Genomic DNA, 17,455 nt, shown 5'->3' with positions numbered 1-17,455 from the left:
TGGATCTGTGTCAGGGTGACTGTGGGATTGGGCTACACTCCTGCATCAGCACAGCAGCTCCCTCCTTCTGACCTTCCAAGCCGTTCTTGGTTAGAAGATGATTTCAGCACATTCTTCTGTGAGTTTTGCTGCTCCGGGCATTTTCCTATGGCATTATTTGGATGTTTTTTGGAGCGATTGTGTCACGAGTTTGGGAGCTCACTCAACTAAAGCTCTCTTTAAAAATTTAATTTGAATTTACCTTTCATTCTTCTTGTCTCAGAGCATATTTTTAGTTGCTTGCCTCATGTGCCAGAACTGCTAGTTCAACTCTAAACTATGCATTCTGTGATAAGTGAGTCCCAGAGGTACAATTAGTGGTCTGAGAACAGGTCTGGAATAGTTTTGTAAAGCATCTATGAGAATTGAGTAGAAGCCTTGGCAAACATAAGGAACGACCCAGCTGAGGTGAGATGCTATATATTATTTCCTTAAACAGTTCACTTTTGTGATCTGGAATAGTTTCTGTGGCTTTAAAATCCATCAGAGGTAAGCGGGTATGCCCAAAGGCAACAATGAATGATGAATTCCCTAAGGGCATAATTAGCCTTCACTTTGGAGAAGCCAAATGATCTTGAGCATATACAGTGCTTTGTCCTAATGTGGTTTTGTGATATAACAATTAAGGAAATATTTGATTTCTTGGTTTTCTCTTGTCTGCCCATTGGTCATTTGGATTGGCACCACTCCTCCAAAGAGACTACATCAGTGGTTATAATAATGCTGCCTCCTCTTACCTGCTCATGTCATTCTTCAAATATCTATGTCTGGATTATTTTCCTCCATCACAACTCTCTCTTGTTTCTAGACCACTTTAGTTATTTGTATCATCAAACCCAAGTCATCTGGCTCTCAATCAACATTCCTTTTTACTCAGCAGAAGCCTTTAGATGAATTTGGAATGAGAGATGGTGAGCTAGTTAAGTGAGCAAAGGCTGTGATGCTGCTTCATTTTCTAAATGGATGCTACTCTGGAATGCAGAGCTGAAATGGCCTTCCTTTCCAGCTTTTGCTGACTTGCAGACTACATTCATTATAAATATATAAGAGAAAATAACCAGATTTTGAAAGCAAAGCATTTTGTGTCCCTAAGGTAATGAAAAGCTGAAATTAAGTCTTGGACTTTCACATTCTTCAATAAATCTAAATATTAATCCAGAATGAATAATTGACTAAAATAATTATATACCTAAGAAGTTCTAGGCTTCTCCTGTGGATAAGTGTTTTAAAAATTCATTTTTGAGTAAAATGTATTTCCAGTCACTCATTGGACATGAAAGATAATGCTCGACTGAATTTACTTGATGATGGAACGCTCATGATCCTGAACACCAGAGAGTCAGACCAAGGTGTATACCAGTGTATGGCCAAGAATTCTGCTGGGGAAGTCAAGACACAGAATGCCATCCTCAGATATACAAGTCCTCCAAGTAAAGTTTTTTTTTCTTCTGCTTGTGTTTTAGCATAAATATATCAAGTGATTCTGTTGTTACGTAAAACAGAAGTGGGTTATTTATTACTAATTTGCAATGTATGATTATAGTACTATTATTATTTGTTACAATTTTAATGTTCTTTATTGCTGCATTAAAGGTCCTGCCAAATATTTCTTTTTTCCTCTTGACATTTGTCTTTTATTTCCTTCATTAATTTAAAAGAAATAAAAACTTTGGTTGGAGAAGGCTTCTGATTAGACAACTACAAGAAGGCTTGCCATATCTGTCAATTCTTGTTTTAGTAGGAGATCTAAACTTTTGTCAAATTGGCTGTTTACATTATTGCCATTTTGTTATTAATTGATTTTTAGTTCATCTTTAAAATATTAAGAACAATTCCTTGGTGTCATCATGTTTCATTATGACTGGGGAAAAGAAGTATTTATGTTTGATCACAAACTAGCATCAATTTATTTATATATAATATATATTGTAATAGTGTTGATTAAAGTAAAAAAAAAGTTCTCAAATAAAAAGGTGCCAGATAGAATTCCCTTTCTGCTCTGGCTCAGGTACCATCTTCTCCATGAAGCCTTTTTGTGGTCTCCCAAACTGCTAGTCCTATCTCCTCCAAACTACCATGTATATAATTACTTTGTATTTATAAAGTTTATATTTGTGCTGTATATATTTTATGTACATATTATTTGACCCTTAAAATGTTCTCACTTCTTCCAAGAAGGGACTGTTTCATTCTTTGTATTTAGATCTCTGATGCCTATCACAGTGCTTAGAACATAGTAGGAAATTATTTTATTTTATTTTTTTGCGGGGCAAAGGGGGTTAAGTGACTTGCTCAGGGTCACACAGCTAGTAAGTGTCAAGTGTCTGAGGCCAGATTTGAACTCAGGTCCTCCTGAATCCAGAGCCAGTGCTTTATCCACTGCGCCACCTAGCTGCCCCCTCATAGTAGGCAATTATTAATAAGTGCTTCTTGATTGATTGAAAGTAATAAAATATCTGCAATAATGTAAAGCATGTTAATGGATAAGCTTTACCACAATACCAATGGATTGTTCCCACATAATTTGTAGTAATATTATATTGCTTGGAGCAGCTGTTTGGCACAGTGGATAAAGCACTGGCCCTTTATTCAGGAGGACCTGAGTTCAAATCCGGCCTCTGACACTTAACACTTGCTAGCTGTGTGACCCTAGGCAAGTCACTTAACCCCCATTGCCCTGCAAATATATATATATATATATGTAATATTGCTTGATGGGTCAAAATTTGTCCTTTATAGAAGGGTACTTGATTAAATGTAGAAATATACTTCAGTTTTCTAGTGCAATACTTAAAAAAAAAGATCATTTTAGGACAAGCATTGTTAACATTTTTTTTGGAATCATGGGGATTTTGAGTGTCTGGTGAAAACTATGAAGCCATTCTTAGAATAATATTTTAAATGCATAAAATAAAATAGTATTACAAAAATAATTTATATATGAGAAATCCTATGCTTGTTCATGGGATTGGTAAAGGAGGAAGAAGATTATGTAGGTGCTACACCAGATACCTATCTCATAGAGACAGAGATCTCTCTATACAATTTGTAGCTCCTGGTGATATAATGCCAATTATTCACTATATTGGAAATTCTTGCCTTAAGAATCCATTCCTAGATAAGCTTTATCCAGTTGTAAGATCTTTGAATTATACAATTTAAGAGTTGGAAGAGAACACAGAGGTTACTGAGTCCAATCTTTACCCAAAGCATGAATCTCATCTTGAGTAGGTGGTATTATAAAAATGTAGCTACCATCACAGATATTTTTGAAGTGTTTGGAGCTCCTCAGAAAGAAAAAAAATGTTGTCCAAGGATTGTGGGGACATTCAGCTAAAAGAAGATCTCTTCTTTAAACTCATGCTTGTTGATTGACAATTATTTTGGTACTCGGGATATTTATCCTGATTAGCACTAATGAGTTTAAATGAATTTTGAATTTGATATACTTAAATGGTTCAAAACTACAGAATGAATGCATGAAACTACCTTCTTACCATGTGCTTACTGATGTTATCTTCTTTCTCTCTTTTGCCCACAGCTAAACCCAGTTTTGTAATCCAGCCTCATGACACAGAGGTTCTCATTGGCACCAGTGCAACTTTGGAATGCATGGCTACAGGCCATCCCCAGCCTCATATTGTTTGGACCAGGGGCAAAGCAGAGGCTCTTGATGAATCCAGATATATCATCACTTCTGGAGGATTGTTTATTCAGAACATCACATTGCAAGACCATGGTCAGTTTACCTGCCATGCCAGTAATCAACAAGGATCTATTCAGTCAACAGCAGCTATTATTGTGCAAGGTATGTAGAGCAGAAGGTTTTAAAAAATAGCCTGGATGTGATTCTCAAAATAAAAATGTTTAACAGAGAATCATTACTCTAAAGGTTGAAAGGACAAGTCAAATCCCCTTATTTTATAGATGAAGAAACTCAGGCCTAAAGAAGGTTAAGTGATTCCTCCATGGTCATACAGGTGGTAAGTTGTAGATTCAGGCCATATGACTCCAAATTCAGAATTCTTTATACTAAGTCATACTGCTTTACCTATTCTGCTTCCCCTTGCATATGGAAAGCAAGAATTAGAGGAAGGAGTGGAAATTGGACAATCAGATGTGAACTCAATGTTCTTTTTTTTTTTTAATTTTTGTGGGGCAATGAGGGTAAAGTGACTTGGCCAAGGTCACAGAGCTAGTAAGTGTCAAGTGTCTGAGGCTGGATTTGAACTCAGGTCCTCCTGAATCCAAGGCCAGTGCTTTATCCACTGCACCACCTAGCTGCCCCTAAACTCAATATTAAGGAAAATCTAACAATTAGAGCTTTTGGAGGAGATAGGAGACTCCATATCATTAGAGGTATTTAAGCATTGGCTGGATGGTCAGTTCTTGAGTAAGAAGTAGACAAGAATTTTATTTAGACATTCAGATCCTTATTTGCACTAGACAGTCTCTGGGGTCACTTCTACCTCTGATGTGTTACTATTATTATTACTATTTACATTTATATTGTTATTACTATTAAGTGTTATTCACTAAATCCCAGAATCCAGTTTGAGTGAAAATAGAATTAATTTAAAATGAATAGGGGTTGAAGGAAATAGTTTTATTTTCTAGATTACTTTGATACAGTAGATTTTTCCATACATAATCTATATTGTATGTAAGAAATCATAGCATAATGATTAGAGCAATAGATTTAGGAAGACCTGGGCACAAATCTTGCTTCAGGCATGTATTAGTTCATCATAACTACAAGCAAATTACTTGTTTTATTTGGAGCCTCAGATTATCAGTTATAGATAGCTCATGATCTGGGAGTTCTCACTCTAATGAAATCTCAGTCCCTTGGCATATTGACATAATCTTTATCATGTTAAAACATTCATCAGTGCTTATAACTGATACAGCTGTTACAATAATAATAATAATAATAAACACATATCTGGCACTTTACAATTTGCCTAGTCCATATATATATATGTGTGTGTGTGTGTGTGTGTGTGTGTATGTATGTATGTATGTATGTATGTATATGTATATACACACACTCACAGGCACATATATACTCACATATCTACACACACACGTGCACACACACATATGTGTGTATATATTGTAAGGGGCTAAAATTCTAGCTAGTCTGTCTAAAATCTAATGAGTGGTCACCAATAAATTATAAGCTTTAGCAAGAGTTAGACTTTCAAGCGTTTATTAAGGAGAATAAGAATTTGGTGAAGAGAAAGAGAAAGGCCTAGATTCATCTATCTATTAAAGGGAGAGAGCATTCCTAGCTCTGCTCTCTGCCAGAGTCCACACGAAAGAGAGCAAGTCAGAGCACCAGCCTCCCCCTTCTTCCTCCCACAAGCCAAGGTCACTTCCTGACACCTGAGAAAAACTGCATGGTCCTGCCCTCAGAGGCCCTATCCTCATGTTGGAGCTTTCCTACAGTAAGTCTCCAGCAGGTGGCGTCATTCCAATCGTTACTATATATATGTGTGTGTGTATGTGTATGCATATTTATATGTATATGTATATGTATATAAAATCTCATTTGAATTTCACAGTTGTTTAAAGTAAGCAGAAAGGTACTTTTATCTTATTTATTTATGCCCATTGATAAGCTATATATGATTTCAACTGCCCTGTCCCCTCTAGATTTCTAGGAATAGTGGGGGAGTTGCAGAACTGTATTTAGGGTTTGTTTGCTTCTTTGAAATGACTATCACATATGATGGAAGTAAAGTATTAGAAATTTTGCTTTATTTTTCATTATTGCCTTTTGACTTTTGCATAACTGACATTTGCACAATATTTTTTTGTTTGTTTGTTTTGTGGGACATGGAGGGTTAAGTGACTTGCCCTTACAGCTAGTAAGTGTCAAATGTCTAAGGCTGGCTTTGAACTCAGTTCCTCCTGAATCCAGAGTTAGTGCTTTATCCACGTGCCACCTAGCTGCCCCCACAAGATGTTTTAGTGTGCTTTATGATGAAAAGACGCTACCAAAGAAAGCAAGTGACCTCTTTCCAGTGGGATTTGAGTACAGGTCTTTCCTGACTCCAATTCCAGCATTGTTTCTTCTATTGCAGACTGTCTCTTTTCTCTTTTGAATGAAGAAAAATCCTTTAATGTAAAGAGATATGTAGTTTCATTTTATGGGTGATAATGAAGCTATTAATAAATATCAAGCACACCTACTATGTGCCAGACACTAATAATTATTAAGTCTACAGAGTGTTTTTTATTCATCATCTCATTTGAATCTTATAATAGGCAAGATCACAGGTATTATTTATTATCCCTATTTCACAGAGGATAGAAATGAAACAGAGAGATGTTCCTGCCTATAGAAGAGGCTATGCCCTCAGTAATAAGTGTCTGAAGCAGGATCTGAATTCAGATAATACTAATACCAAACCCAGTACTTTTTCTCAGTTATACATATATATATTTTTTTCTTTTCTTTTGTGTTATCGTTCACAACATGACTAAACAAAAATATGTTCTGCATGATTACACATGCATAACCCATCTCAAATTGCTTACCATCTTAGGGAAGGGAGTGGGGAGGGAGGGAGGGAGGGATGGAGAGAGGTAGAAAATTTGGAGCTAAAAATAAAAAAATAATAATTTTAACAATTGTTTTTACATGTAACTGGTCCAAAATAAAATATTATTAAAATCAATTATACCATGCAGTCTCTCAAAGTACAGTATTAGGGGAAAAACAATTATTGAGACCTAAAATAATTAAAATATCACAAAACATGAACATTTCCAAATAATGACTATTGTTTTGAATTGTGGAAGAAAATAAAGTGGACAATAATAATAACACATATTTTTATAGCATTTTTATGTAACACTACCCTTCTCACTCTCCATCCCCCTTGTGGAGGATATTCAGAGTCATCCTTAACAATTCCAGTTACCCTTAGGTTCAGTACCCTACCCTACTGCAGTTGTAAAGGGAAGGGGGAGTGGCATGACTATTCAGGTTTTACCACCTCATTCTCAAATTCAGAGCCCACCACATAGCCAGGAGCAAGTCACATGGTCACTATAAATAGGAATGTAACTCTAAGCATATTCTGTTCCTCCTCCGTGCCCCTCAACCTGGACAAACACTTCAAAAGCACATTTGATCCTTACAAGAGTCCAGTGAGGAAGATACACCAAGTTTTATCTCTATTGTACAGATGAGGAACTGAAGATCAGAGAAGCCAAGTATCTTACCCAAGTCCCCAAAGTGAGGACATGGCATATTTAGGTTGTCTGACTACAAGTCTGATAAACTTTTCACTATACCGTGCTACCTCTCAAACAAAAAAGCTTCTAAATAGAAATAATGGTAAAGAGGCAGGGGTATTTTTTGAACTTTCAAACTGTGTTGGGCCTTCTTTCTTGAAATGATTTTACTGAGTTGCACAAATTTACATTTTATTGACACCTTTATTTATGACTCTGTGTAATTTGTTTGATTGGAAATGTATTACCTGTATTACAACCCCTCTTCCCCCCCTTTTTCCCTAGCATTCTCTTTATTTCACAACAACCAACTTTTTTATTTTGGCAAGTAGCCATATGAGCTTGGCTCATAGCCTTTCTATTTGGTTGGCCTTATGTGCTCTGTCGTTATAATCAGTTCTGAAATGGTTTATGTATCTGTTCTAGAGAATAATCCTTGATTATATTATATTATAGGGATTATACAATCCATTCCTACAAATCCCGAGTGAAGGGACAAGGCAATTGAAATCATATGAATCTTATAATATAGACAGAAGTAAATGAGATAATACTACCCTCCCTGCCTACTTCAAAAAAGCTGTTGTGAATTTCAAGTGAGATCATATATTAGATATATATTGTTGTTGTTATTATTATTATTGTTACATGACAATACAAAAGTGTTTTCCTTTGAGCTATATGATTTGCAATGGAAATCACCATCTGCTTATTCTTGTAGAATTCTTGTATTGTATTTGAGGTATTGTGTTTTTTTTTTAATTCTACTTAAATGGGCTTGTTAAACCATCCAACCAATTTACAAAAAGGGGATTTCTATCATTTGTATATTGAGGTAGACTGTATTTTTAAAGATGGTACTCTTTATTGCCCTATTAACCAGTGTTATTTCAATTTGTTCTAGATCTTTAATGTCCATTTATTCCGAGATCACAATTAAAGGCACACAGACTCCCCTCTCAATTGGCAGAGGGAAATGATAAATAAAAATGGAAAACAAGTCCCCCAGTGAGCAACGTAAATCAACGTGCAAGGCAGGCACTTAGTTTATAAGGCATACAGTAATTAATGCTGTAAATCAAAACTCTTTTTTTTACTAGGCATCCCAGGAATGAATAGCTGGAAGGGCCCACTCTTGATTGATTTTAGTAAAATAACAAAACACTTTATGCAGTAGATATAAGCACATAATAACTTTGACTCCCCAGTGAAAATAGCTCATTTTAGGCAACTTCATAAAATAATGACTGTGCTTTCAGCATTCCTAGTGTGATCAGTTTCTGTAGTTCTTTGATATCTGGTCCAATGAATTAACCTAATTTCTAAATTCTAATTTGTGTGGCCTACTAGCAAACAAATTTTATGTCTGTGTCTTTTCAGTATTTTCATTATTAAAATACCAATCCTCCAGCATTCTAACAATATAGTATGTATGTTAGACATAATCTAAAATGATTCTTCACTGGATTGTCCTTTTTTGGGGAATCATCTTTATTATAAGAACATATACCTACTATTTTCCTTTAGAGCAGTTCATCCATATTTTAAATATTCGAGGTAACTACCTTGATTTACTTCTAAATATCTGGTCAAATGTTAATAGTAAGAAATATCAGTCCATTATAATGGTGGCATGCCATAATGTTTGTTGTTGTCTTTGGATACATAATAAAACCTAACCTTTCAAATTCCTTATTTGCTTCTTAAACTAAAAATTTATCATCATTTAGTTGCAATGTCTTTCTGTCATCTGGGTACATGCATAGTGATGAAAATAATAAAATTTCTATAGGAGTATGCACATTTTTTGGTTATTGGACAAGGAACTCACATTTAGTGAGGGAGGTAGCAGGGGAAGGGGCAGCCAGAAGCAAAACACTTTTGAGGAGGAATAGAGTAAAAGAAGATAGAAATAAATATAATGGGAAGGAAATAGGAGGTAAGGAAACGGTTAACAATAGTAATTGTGAAAAAATTTTGAAGCAGAGGCAAGAGTAATGTAAGATGGTGATGGTGACTGATGGTGATGATGATGGATTGATGGATTGATGGATTGATGATTGGAAGAAAATGAGTATTGATCAATGAGGATTAATTGATGGTGAGGACTGATTGATGAGGAGGAAGATTGAATGAAGAAGCTGATGATTGATTGACAATGATAAGGATTGACTGAGAATGATAATAAGAATTAATGAATGATGATTGATGATGATGATGGCAAAACACATGACACTTATTTTGCTGGACTATTGTGAAGGAAAATTTGAGACTATCAGAAAGATCTGGAGGGACCTGCATGAGCTGACACAAAGTGAAATCTACTGTATACAAAATATATGAAATATATATGAGATGAACTGCTGTGAATGACTCAGTTATTTTCAGCGATGCAATGACCAAAGACAACTCTGAAGGTCTTATGAAAAATGCAATCCATCTACAGAGAGAGAACTGATGCTATTTGAATACAGATTGAAACATATTTTTTTTAGTTACTTTATCAGAAACAAAAAAAAAATGATGAGCTATCAGTAAAACCTGGAAAGACTTACATGAGCTGATACAGAGTGAAATGTACTGTATACAAAATAACAGCAATAGTGTAAGATGATCTGCTGTTAATGACTTGGTTATGAACTACAACTTAGTCATTAACTGAATCAGTCAATAGCCATTTATTAAGTGGTTCTCTACAGAGTATTGTATGTTGAGATTAAAAGTTAGGCAAGACGTGGTCCTTGCTATCATCCTTCTTACAGTCATGTATAATAAAATAATGGAAGAAAATTGAATTTAAATGATAAAAATATGAGTAAAACAGTGTAACAGTAAGCCTGTTTTCTATTTTTAAAAGCATTGTGCTATTTTTAAAGGTCGTTCAGATGCCATGGTTTTAATCCTGAATTTTTGTTTTCATTTGCTTATTTGAACACATGGTTTTAATTTTTTTTTTCCTGGCTGTCACTTGTAGAGCTCTTAGCAATTTACAAAATATATTCACATAGATCCTATTCTCTGATATGTAAATCAACTTTCTGAGGTAGATGGGGCAGATATCCCCATTTTACAGAAAAGAAAACTGAAGTTCATCAAGATTGAGCCCATGGCCATGCAGCTAATGAGCTAATGACCCAGGTCTTTTGACTCCAAGGTTCTTTTCAAGGGTTTTAGTCTCTGGGTAATATAAGTCTAGATAACTACAAATAACATGGGCTGTTATTGCATTTTATTTATATATTTTGTGGACATGAACTGTCTTTGTATTACTATTTTAATTTACTATGTGTATTACTATATTTACTATAACTGCTTATTAATCTTTTTTAGTGCAACAAGGTACCCTTTTTATAGATAGACCTTCAAATAAGAAAGAATTGTTGGGAAACTTTTTTTTTGAGGAAAGATAACATTGAACTAGGGGAAGAATGGCCTAGACCGTTACTAACTAGCTATGTGATTTTGACAAAGTTATTTAACTTCTCTTGACCTTACTTTTCCTCATTTGCAAAATGAGGAACTTTAAAAAAAACTCTCAGAAGCTCCTTTCAGATGTAAAATATTCTAATTATTATCACAAATATCTGGCAAATAATCCAAAAGGCTTTTAATAATCCATGTCATTTTGTAGAATTTGCAGGAAAGGAGTTCTGTGTACACCATGAGTAATGAAATTTTGATTTAACGAAGATATTAAAAGACTTCAACCTTTACACAGGAATTAGCACTGGATGGGACCTTAGGGATGACTTATTTTTTTTCCAGCTTCCTAACTTCCTAACCCAGGCTTAGAAAGCTTAAAGTGATATACGCAGGGTTGTAGAAGTCTTATGTAACAGAGCTGGAATGTGAACCCAGGTCTTCTGACTTCAAATCTACTCTTCATTATACCACAGAATATACATATCAATTAGAATATAACCTGTCATGATGTGATTTTAGTCTTAGGGGAAAGAAGACCTGATATCTAACAAGACTGAGAGGAAATTCATCTTGTCATTTCAATTAAACTATTAAACTAGAAATTCAGAGAACAAAATTTCCTGGATAGCATTATCAGCCCCATTCGATGTTTTCAATTCTGCAGTCATATTCCCAATTTAAAATAGAGACATGAACCACAACTGTTTGGCAGAGTGGATAGAGTACTGGAGGTGGAGTAATGAAGACTGATGTTCAAATCTAATTTCAGACATATTAGCTGTTTGATTCTAGGCAAGTCACTCTATAATGTTTATCCTCAGTTTACACATCTGTAAAATACAAGTATAAAAAGCACCCCCTCACAGGGTTATTGTATATACAATATGTATATTGTTATATACACATATATATATACACACACACACATGCACACATATGCACACATGCATACATTTTGCATATATAAATATGTATATAAATATCTGTATAAACACAAGTTTGTATAAATATATGTGTATGTGAGCATATACATATATATTTCATTTACAACTCTGTAAACTGTAATAAATACATGTTAACTGCTATTATAATTTCTCCCATAATATTAAATGTAAAGATTGTTATTGAACTGATGACTATCTCAGTTGTTTTTAGCATTGTTTCTGTAGCATATTCCCCTCAGTTCACCATCTACATGTAGACACTGTCAAGCAAACAAGGTAAAAAATGGAAATTCTGTTGGTTGTCTAACTTAGTAACAGAATCCCTGATACTTGGATATTTGGAAACATCTAGATTATTGGCTACTATTATATCCATCTTTCAAATAGTTATTTTGGTGTCCTTTTGAAGTGGCTATTATTTGCCTGATAGTATGAAATGTCTTATTTTAAATGGATCCTGGGCCTAGTTATTGCTGCATCCTTTTTTGCTCTTTGTTAAAGAAGAAAAAAAAACACAAAGTACTGTTTAATTATTATTATTATTTTTTGCTGGGCAACGGGGGTTAAGTGACATGCCCAGGGTCACAAAGCTAGTAAGTGTCAAGTGTCTGAGGCCAGATTTGAACTCAGGCCCTCTTCAATCCAGGGCCAGTGCTTTAACCACTGCGCCACCCAGCTGCCCCCATACTGTTTAATTTTTGAAAATGTATGTTGCATGTTTAAATAGGGTTTTCAGTAGGTTGTAATGAACAAAAATTATGAGTATGTGGGCATAGCAATTTGAACTAAATAGCACGTGATTACTCGGGATGATAATCGTGTAATGAAGTACAAATTAGATCATGCAGAAAAGTTCTTTGCAAAGATACATATGTATGTTTGTATGTAGTTGTTGTTATTTCTATTTGAATCTATATCAGCACAGCCATGCATTCATTTTTTTTCAACTGTTTATTTTGAATTATTGTCTAGCATGACTGGAAATTTTTTCCACTTAGTAATTTAAAAAAACACGCAACAATAACAGATGATAACCTGGAGATGAGATGGCTCATTGAAGCTCTCTTGTATATTATTTCTCCTTTCTTGTTCAGCTCCTCCACAGTTTACAGTAATTCCCACAGATGAAACAGTGCTAGAAGGACATACTGTAGAATTTCCTTGTGAAGCTGATGGTAACCCATCTCCTATAATTGCCTGGACCAAAGCAGGTATGTATCCTTTCTTTTCTTTCTTTTTTTTTCTTCTTCCGGAGCAATGGGGGTTAAGTGACTTGCCCAAGGTCACACAGCTATTAAGTGTCAAGTGTCTGTGTGTGTCCTCCTGAGTCTGGGGCCAGTGCTTTATCCACTGTGCCACCTAACTCCCCTTGATGTTATAGTTTTAATATGATAAATATTGATAGATATAACCAACATAAATAAAAGATCTTAGAAGGAAATTCTCAATAATTTTTAAAAGTATAACAGGGAGGAGCAGCTAGGTGGCACAGTGGATAAATCATGGGCCCTATATTCAGGAGGACCTGAATTCCAATCCTGCCTCATACACTTGACACTTACTAGCTGTGTGACCTTGGGCAAGTCACTTAACCCTCATTTCTCCACCAAAAAACAAAAAAAAGTATAACAGGGTCCTAAGATCAAAGAGTCTGAGAATCACTTTTATAGAGCATATAAGCCATAAATAGTAATGGTATTAATTAAACTACTTGGTTTGTTTAGTCAGGTCAAATTTCCTCAGAGTAACTTATTGCTATTTGTAATGCTTTTTAAACTACTAATTTCAATCATTATTTTTGTGTATGTATGTATGTATATATCAGCTATAGCAGAAAACTAAGTTTAAATAAATAAGATCTTATGACAGGAATAAGGTTCCATCTCATTTTGTGAAACTAGAGAATACTTTTAAAAAATATATCCATACCTCCAACTTAATAGGATTTTGGGGTTCAATCTTTTCTCTATTTGATACAATGAAATGAGTTTGTTAACATTTTTTATTAATATATTAACAAAGGTAGCTAATTTTTTTCATTGCATATAGGTTCCTTATCAATTTTTCTTAGACATTTTTATATCTTTAAAATAAAATCAGAATTTTTGTAAATTAGCCAAGTAATTAATAGTATAGTTTAAAGAACAAATCATAAAAACAATTATTTCATTAAAGAGAACTACTACAATGAGACAACATACCAACTTTTTTTTCAGATACAGTTAAAGCAATCCTTAAAAGAAAATGTATGTCTTTAAATACTTTCATCAAAAAGAGAGTAAAACATGTCAATTAATTACACTTGTAACTAACTTTTTTAAAAAGCTAGAAAATCAACAAACTAAGAACTGGAAAAAAAAAAGTGACCTAGAAAATAGATCCAGGAGAGATAATATAAGAATTATTGGACTAGCTGAAAGCCATTACTTTAAAAAGTCTGGAAAATATCTTTCAAGGAATTATCAAAGAAAACTACCCATATATGTTAGAACCAGAGTGTAAAATAGAAATGGAAAGAATCAGGGCAGCTAGATGGAGCAGTGGATAGAGCACTGGCCCTGGATTCAGGAGTACCTGAGTTCAAATCCGGCCTCAGACACTTGACACTTACTAGCTGTGTGACCCTGGGCAAGTCACTTAACCCTCATTGCCCTGCAAAAAAAAAAAAAAAAAACCCCAAAAAAACCAAACAAACAAAAAAAAGAAATGGAAAGAATCCACCAATCACCACCTGAAAGATATCTGAAAATGAAAAATCCCAGGAATATAATTCAGATCCCAGAACTCATAGATCAAGGAGAAAATATTGATGGAACAGTCAGAAAGAAGCAATTCAAATATCCTGGAGCTACAATCAGGATTACACAAGATTTGGCAGCTTCTACATTAAAGGACTAGAGCAAAAGAGTTAGGTTTACAACCAAGAACTACTTACCCAGCAAAACTGAATATAATCTTTCAGAGGAATAATGGATATTTAATGAAATAGAAGATTTTCCAGCATTTCTTATTAAAACACCAGAGCTGAATAAAAAAAAAAATTGACCTCCAAATCTAAGACTCAAGGGAAACATAAAAAGGTAAATTTAATAAAGTTAGATTGTTTATATTTCTATATGGGAAGATGATATTTGTAAATCAACAACTTTATTACTTATAAGAGTAATTGGAAAGAGTTTATGTAGAGAGAGGGTGTGTATATAACATGACATTGATGAATTAATACCCAAAGAAACAAAATAAAGGGGTGAGAAAGAAATTGCACTGGAAGAAAAGGTGAGATAGATTGGGGTAAATTATCCCACATAAAAGAGCTGCTAAAAAGCTATTATAATGGAGGGGAAGATGGGGGTTGTTGGTGGGTAAAGCTTAAACCTTACTTTCATCAAAATTGGCTCATAGAGGGAATAACATACACACTCAGTTGGATACAGAAATATGTCTTACCATATAAGGAAATAAAAAAGGGGACACGGATAATAGAAGGGTGAAAGGGAGACTGATAAAAAGGAGGAGATATTGGGAAAGGTATTGATCAGAAGTAAAATACTAGCAAGAAGGAATGGGTAGGAGGGATAAAAGAGAGAGGGGAATAAAAAAAATGAAAAATAGCATGGAGGAAAATAGTTATCATGACTATAAACATGAATGGAATGAATTTGCCCATTAAATGGAAACAGATAGGAGAATGGATTAAAAACCAAAATCCTGCAATATGTTATTTATAAGAAATGCATTTGAATCAGAGAGATACACACAGGCTAAATGTAAGGGGCTGGAACAGAATATATTTTGCTTTAGCTGAAGAAAAGAAAGCAGGGGTAGCTATCATGATTTTAAACAAAGCAAAAACAAAAATAGATCGAATTAAAAGAGATAAAGAAGGAAACTATATCTTGCTGAAAGGTACCATAGACAATGAAGTCATATTCATACTTAACATATATGCATCTAAATTTTTGAAGGAGAAGTTGAATGAAATACAGGAGGAAATAGATAATAAAAATATACTAGTAGGGGACTTTGATATTCCCTTCTCAGAACTGGATAAATCTAACCAAAAATAAACAAGAAAGAAGTTGAGAAAGTGAATAAAATTCTTGGAAAGACAGCTATGATAGATCTCTGTAGAAAACTGAATGGGGACAGAAAGGAATATATCTTTTTCTCAGTAATACATGGCACCTACACAAAAATTCACCATGTATTATGACCTAAAATCCTTAAAACCAAATGCAGAAATATAGAAATGGTAAACACATTCTCTTCAGATCATAATGCTATAAAAATTACATTCAATAGTGGAAAATGGAAAAAGAGATTAAAAGTTAAATGGAAATTAAATAATTTAATCCTAAAAATAAGTGGGTCAAAGAATAAGTTATAGAAACAATCAGTAATTTCATTAAAGAAAATGACAACAATGAGACAACATATTCAAATTTATGGGATGCAACCAAAGTGATATGTAGGGGGAAATTTATACCTCTAATTGCTTACTTCAATTAAATACAGAATTTGCAGATTAATGAAATGTGCATGGAACTATGAAAACAAAAAAATGATCAAATTTAAAATCCCCAATTAAACACCAAATTGGAAATCCTCAAAATCAAAGGGGAGATAAATGAAATTGAAAGTAGAAAACCACTGAACTAACAAATAAAAATAGAAGCTGGTTTTATGAAAACATACTAATAAATTAGATAAACCATTGGTGGGTGGATTTGATCACAAAAGGAAGGAAGAAAACCAAATTGCTAGTATCAAAAATGAAAGAGTTGAACTCAGCCAATGAACAGGAAATTAAGACAGTTGTTAGGAGCTATCTGGCCAATTATATGCAAATAAATTTGACTATCTAAATAAATTGATGAATATTTACATAAATATAAATTACTCAGATTAACTGAAGAAATAGAATATTTAAAAATCCTATCTTAGAAAAAGAAATTGAACAAGCCATCAGTGAAATTCCTATGAAAAAATCCCCAGAACCAGATGGATTCATAAGCAAATTCTATAAAACCTTTAAAGTACAATTAATCCCAAATACTATATAAAATATATAAAGTAGGGGAGTGAGTGAATCTTACTATCATCAGAATTGGCTCAAAGAGGGAATAACATACATATTCAAGTGGTAATATAGTAATATATTTTGCCCTGAGGGAAAGTGGGAGGGAAAGGAGATAAGGGCATGGGGGGGGGGAAGAAGAGGTGAAGGAAGGAAGGGCAGATTGGGGGAAGGAGCAGTAAAAAGCAAAACACTTGAGGAAGGTGAAGATGGTATGCATAACTGCACATGTATGAATTATATTGAATTCCTAGATTTCGTAGGGTGGAAGAAAATTTAGAACACAGAATTAGCTCAAAGACCTTAATCTCATCAGAGTTGGCTCAAGGAAGCAATAACATACACACCTAATTGGGAGGAGTAATCTATCTAACCTTATAGGAAAGTAGGAGGGGAAGAGGATAAGGAGGGAGGGGTAAAAGAAGGGAGGGTAAATCAGGGGAGGGGGCAGTCAGAAACAAAACACTTTTGAGGAGGAATAGGGTAAAAGAAGATAGAAAATAGAGTAAATATCATGGGAAGGGAAAAGGATGGAGGAAAATAGTTATGATGTTCGATTATAATGGCAAAATGTATGGTATATACTTCTCTGGGCTATTGTGAAGAAAATTTTTTTGTCAAATTTAAGGTACTATATAAAGGTTATAATGAACAGCATACTATCAGAAAAACCTGGAAAGACCTACATGAACTGAAGCAGAGTGAAATGTCTTATATACAAAAG

The 17,455-nt window shown here is 34.1% G+C and overlaps 1 protein-coding gene across 1 annotated transcript in view; it reads left to right on the top strand.

Annotated features, from left to right (window-relative positions):
* PXDNL (peroxidasin like) overlaps positions 1 to 17,455 on the top strand; it is a 574,279-nt gene that overhangs the window by 406,865 nt on the left and 149,959 nt on the right. The window contains exons 9-11 of the mRNA XM_043975169.1: positions 1,300 to 1,469; positions 3,581 to 3,847; positions 12,749 to 12,865. Of these exons, the coding sequence (XP_043831104.1) occupies positions 1,300 to 1,469; positions 3,581 to 3,847; positions 12,749 to 12,865 (554 nt within the window). The remainder of the gene's footprint in view (positions 1 to 1,299; positions 1,470 to 3,580; positions 3,848 to 12,748; positions 12,866 to 17,455) is intronic.

Source organism: Dromiciops gliroides, chromosome 1 (assembly GCF_019393635.1).
Source record: "Dromiciops gliroides isolate mDroGli1 chromosome 1, mDroGli1.pri, whole genome shotgun sequence".
NCBI classification, from domain to species: Eukaryota; Metazoa; Chordata; class Mammalia; order Microbiotheria; family Microbiotheriidae; genus Dromiciops; species Dromiciops gliroides.
This window is presented reverse-complemented; position numbering and strand designations above follow the sequence as displayed.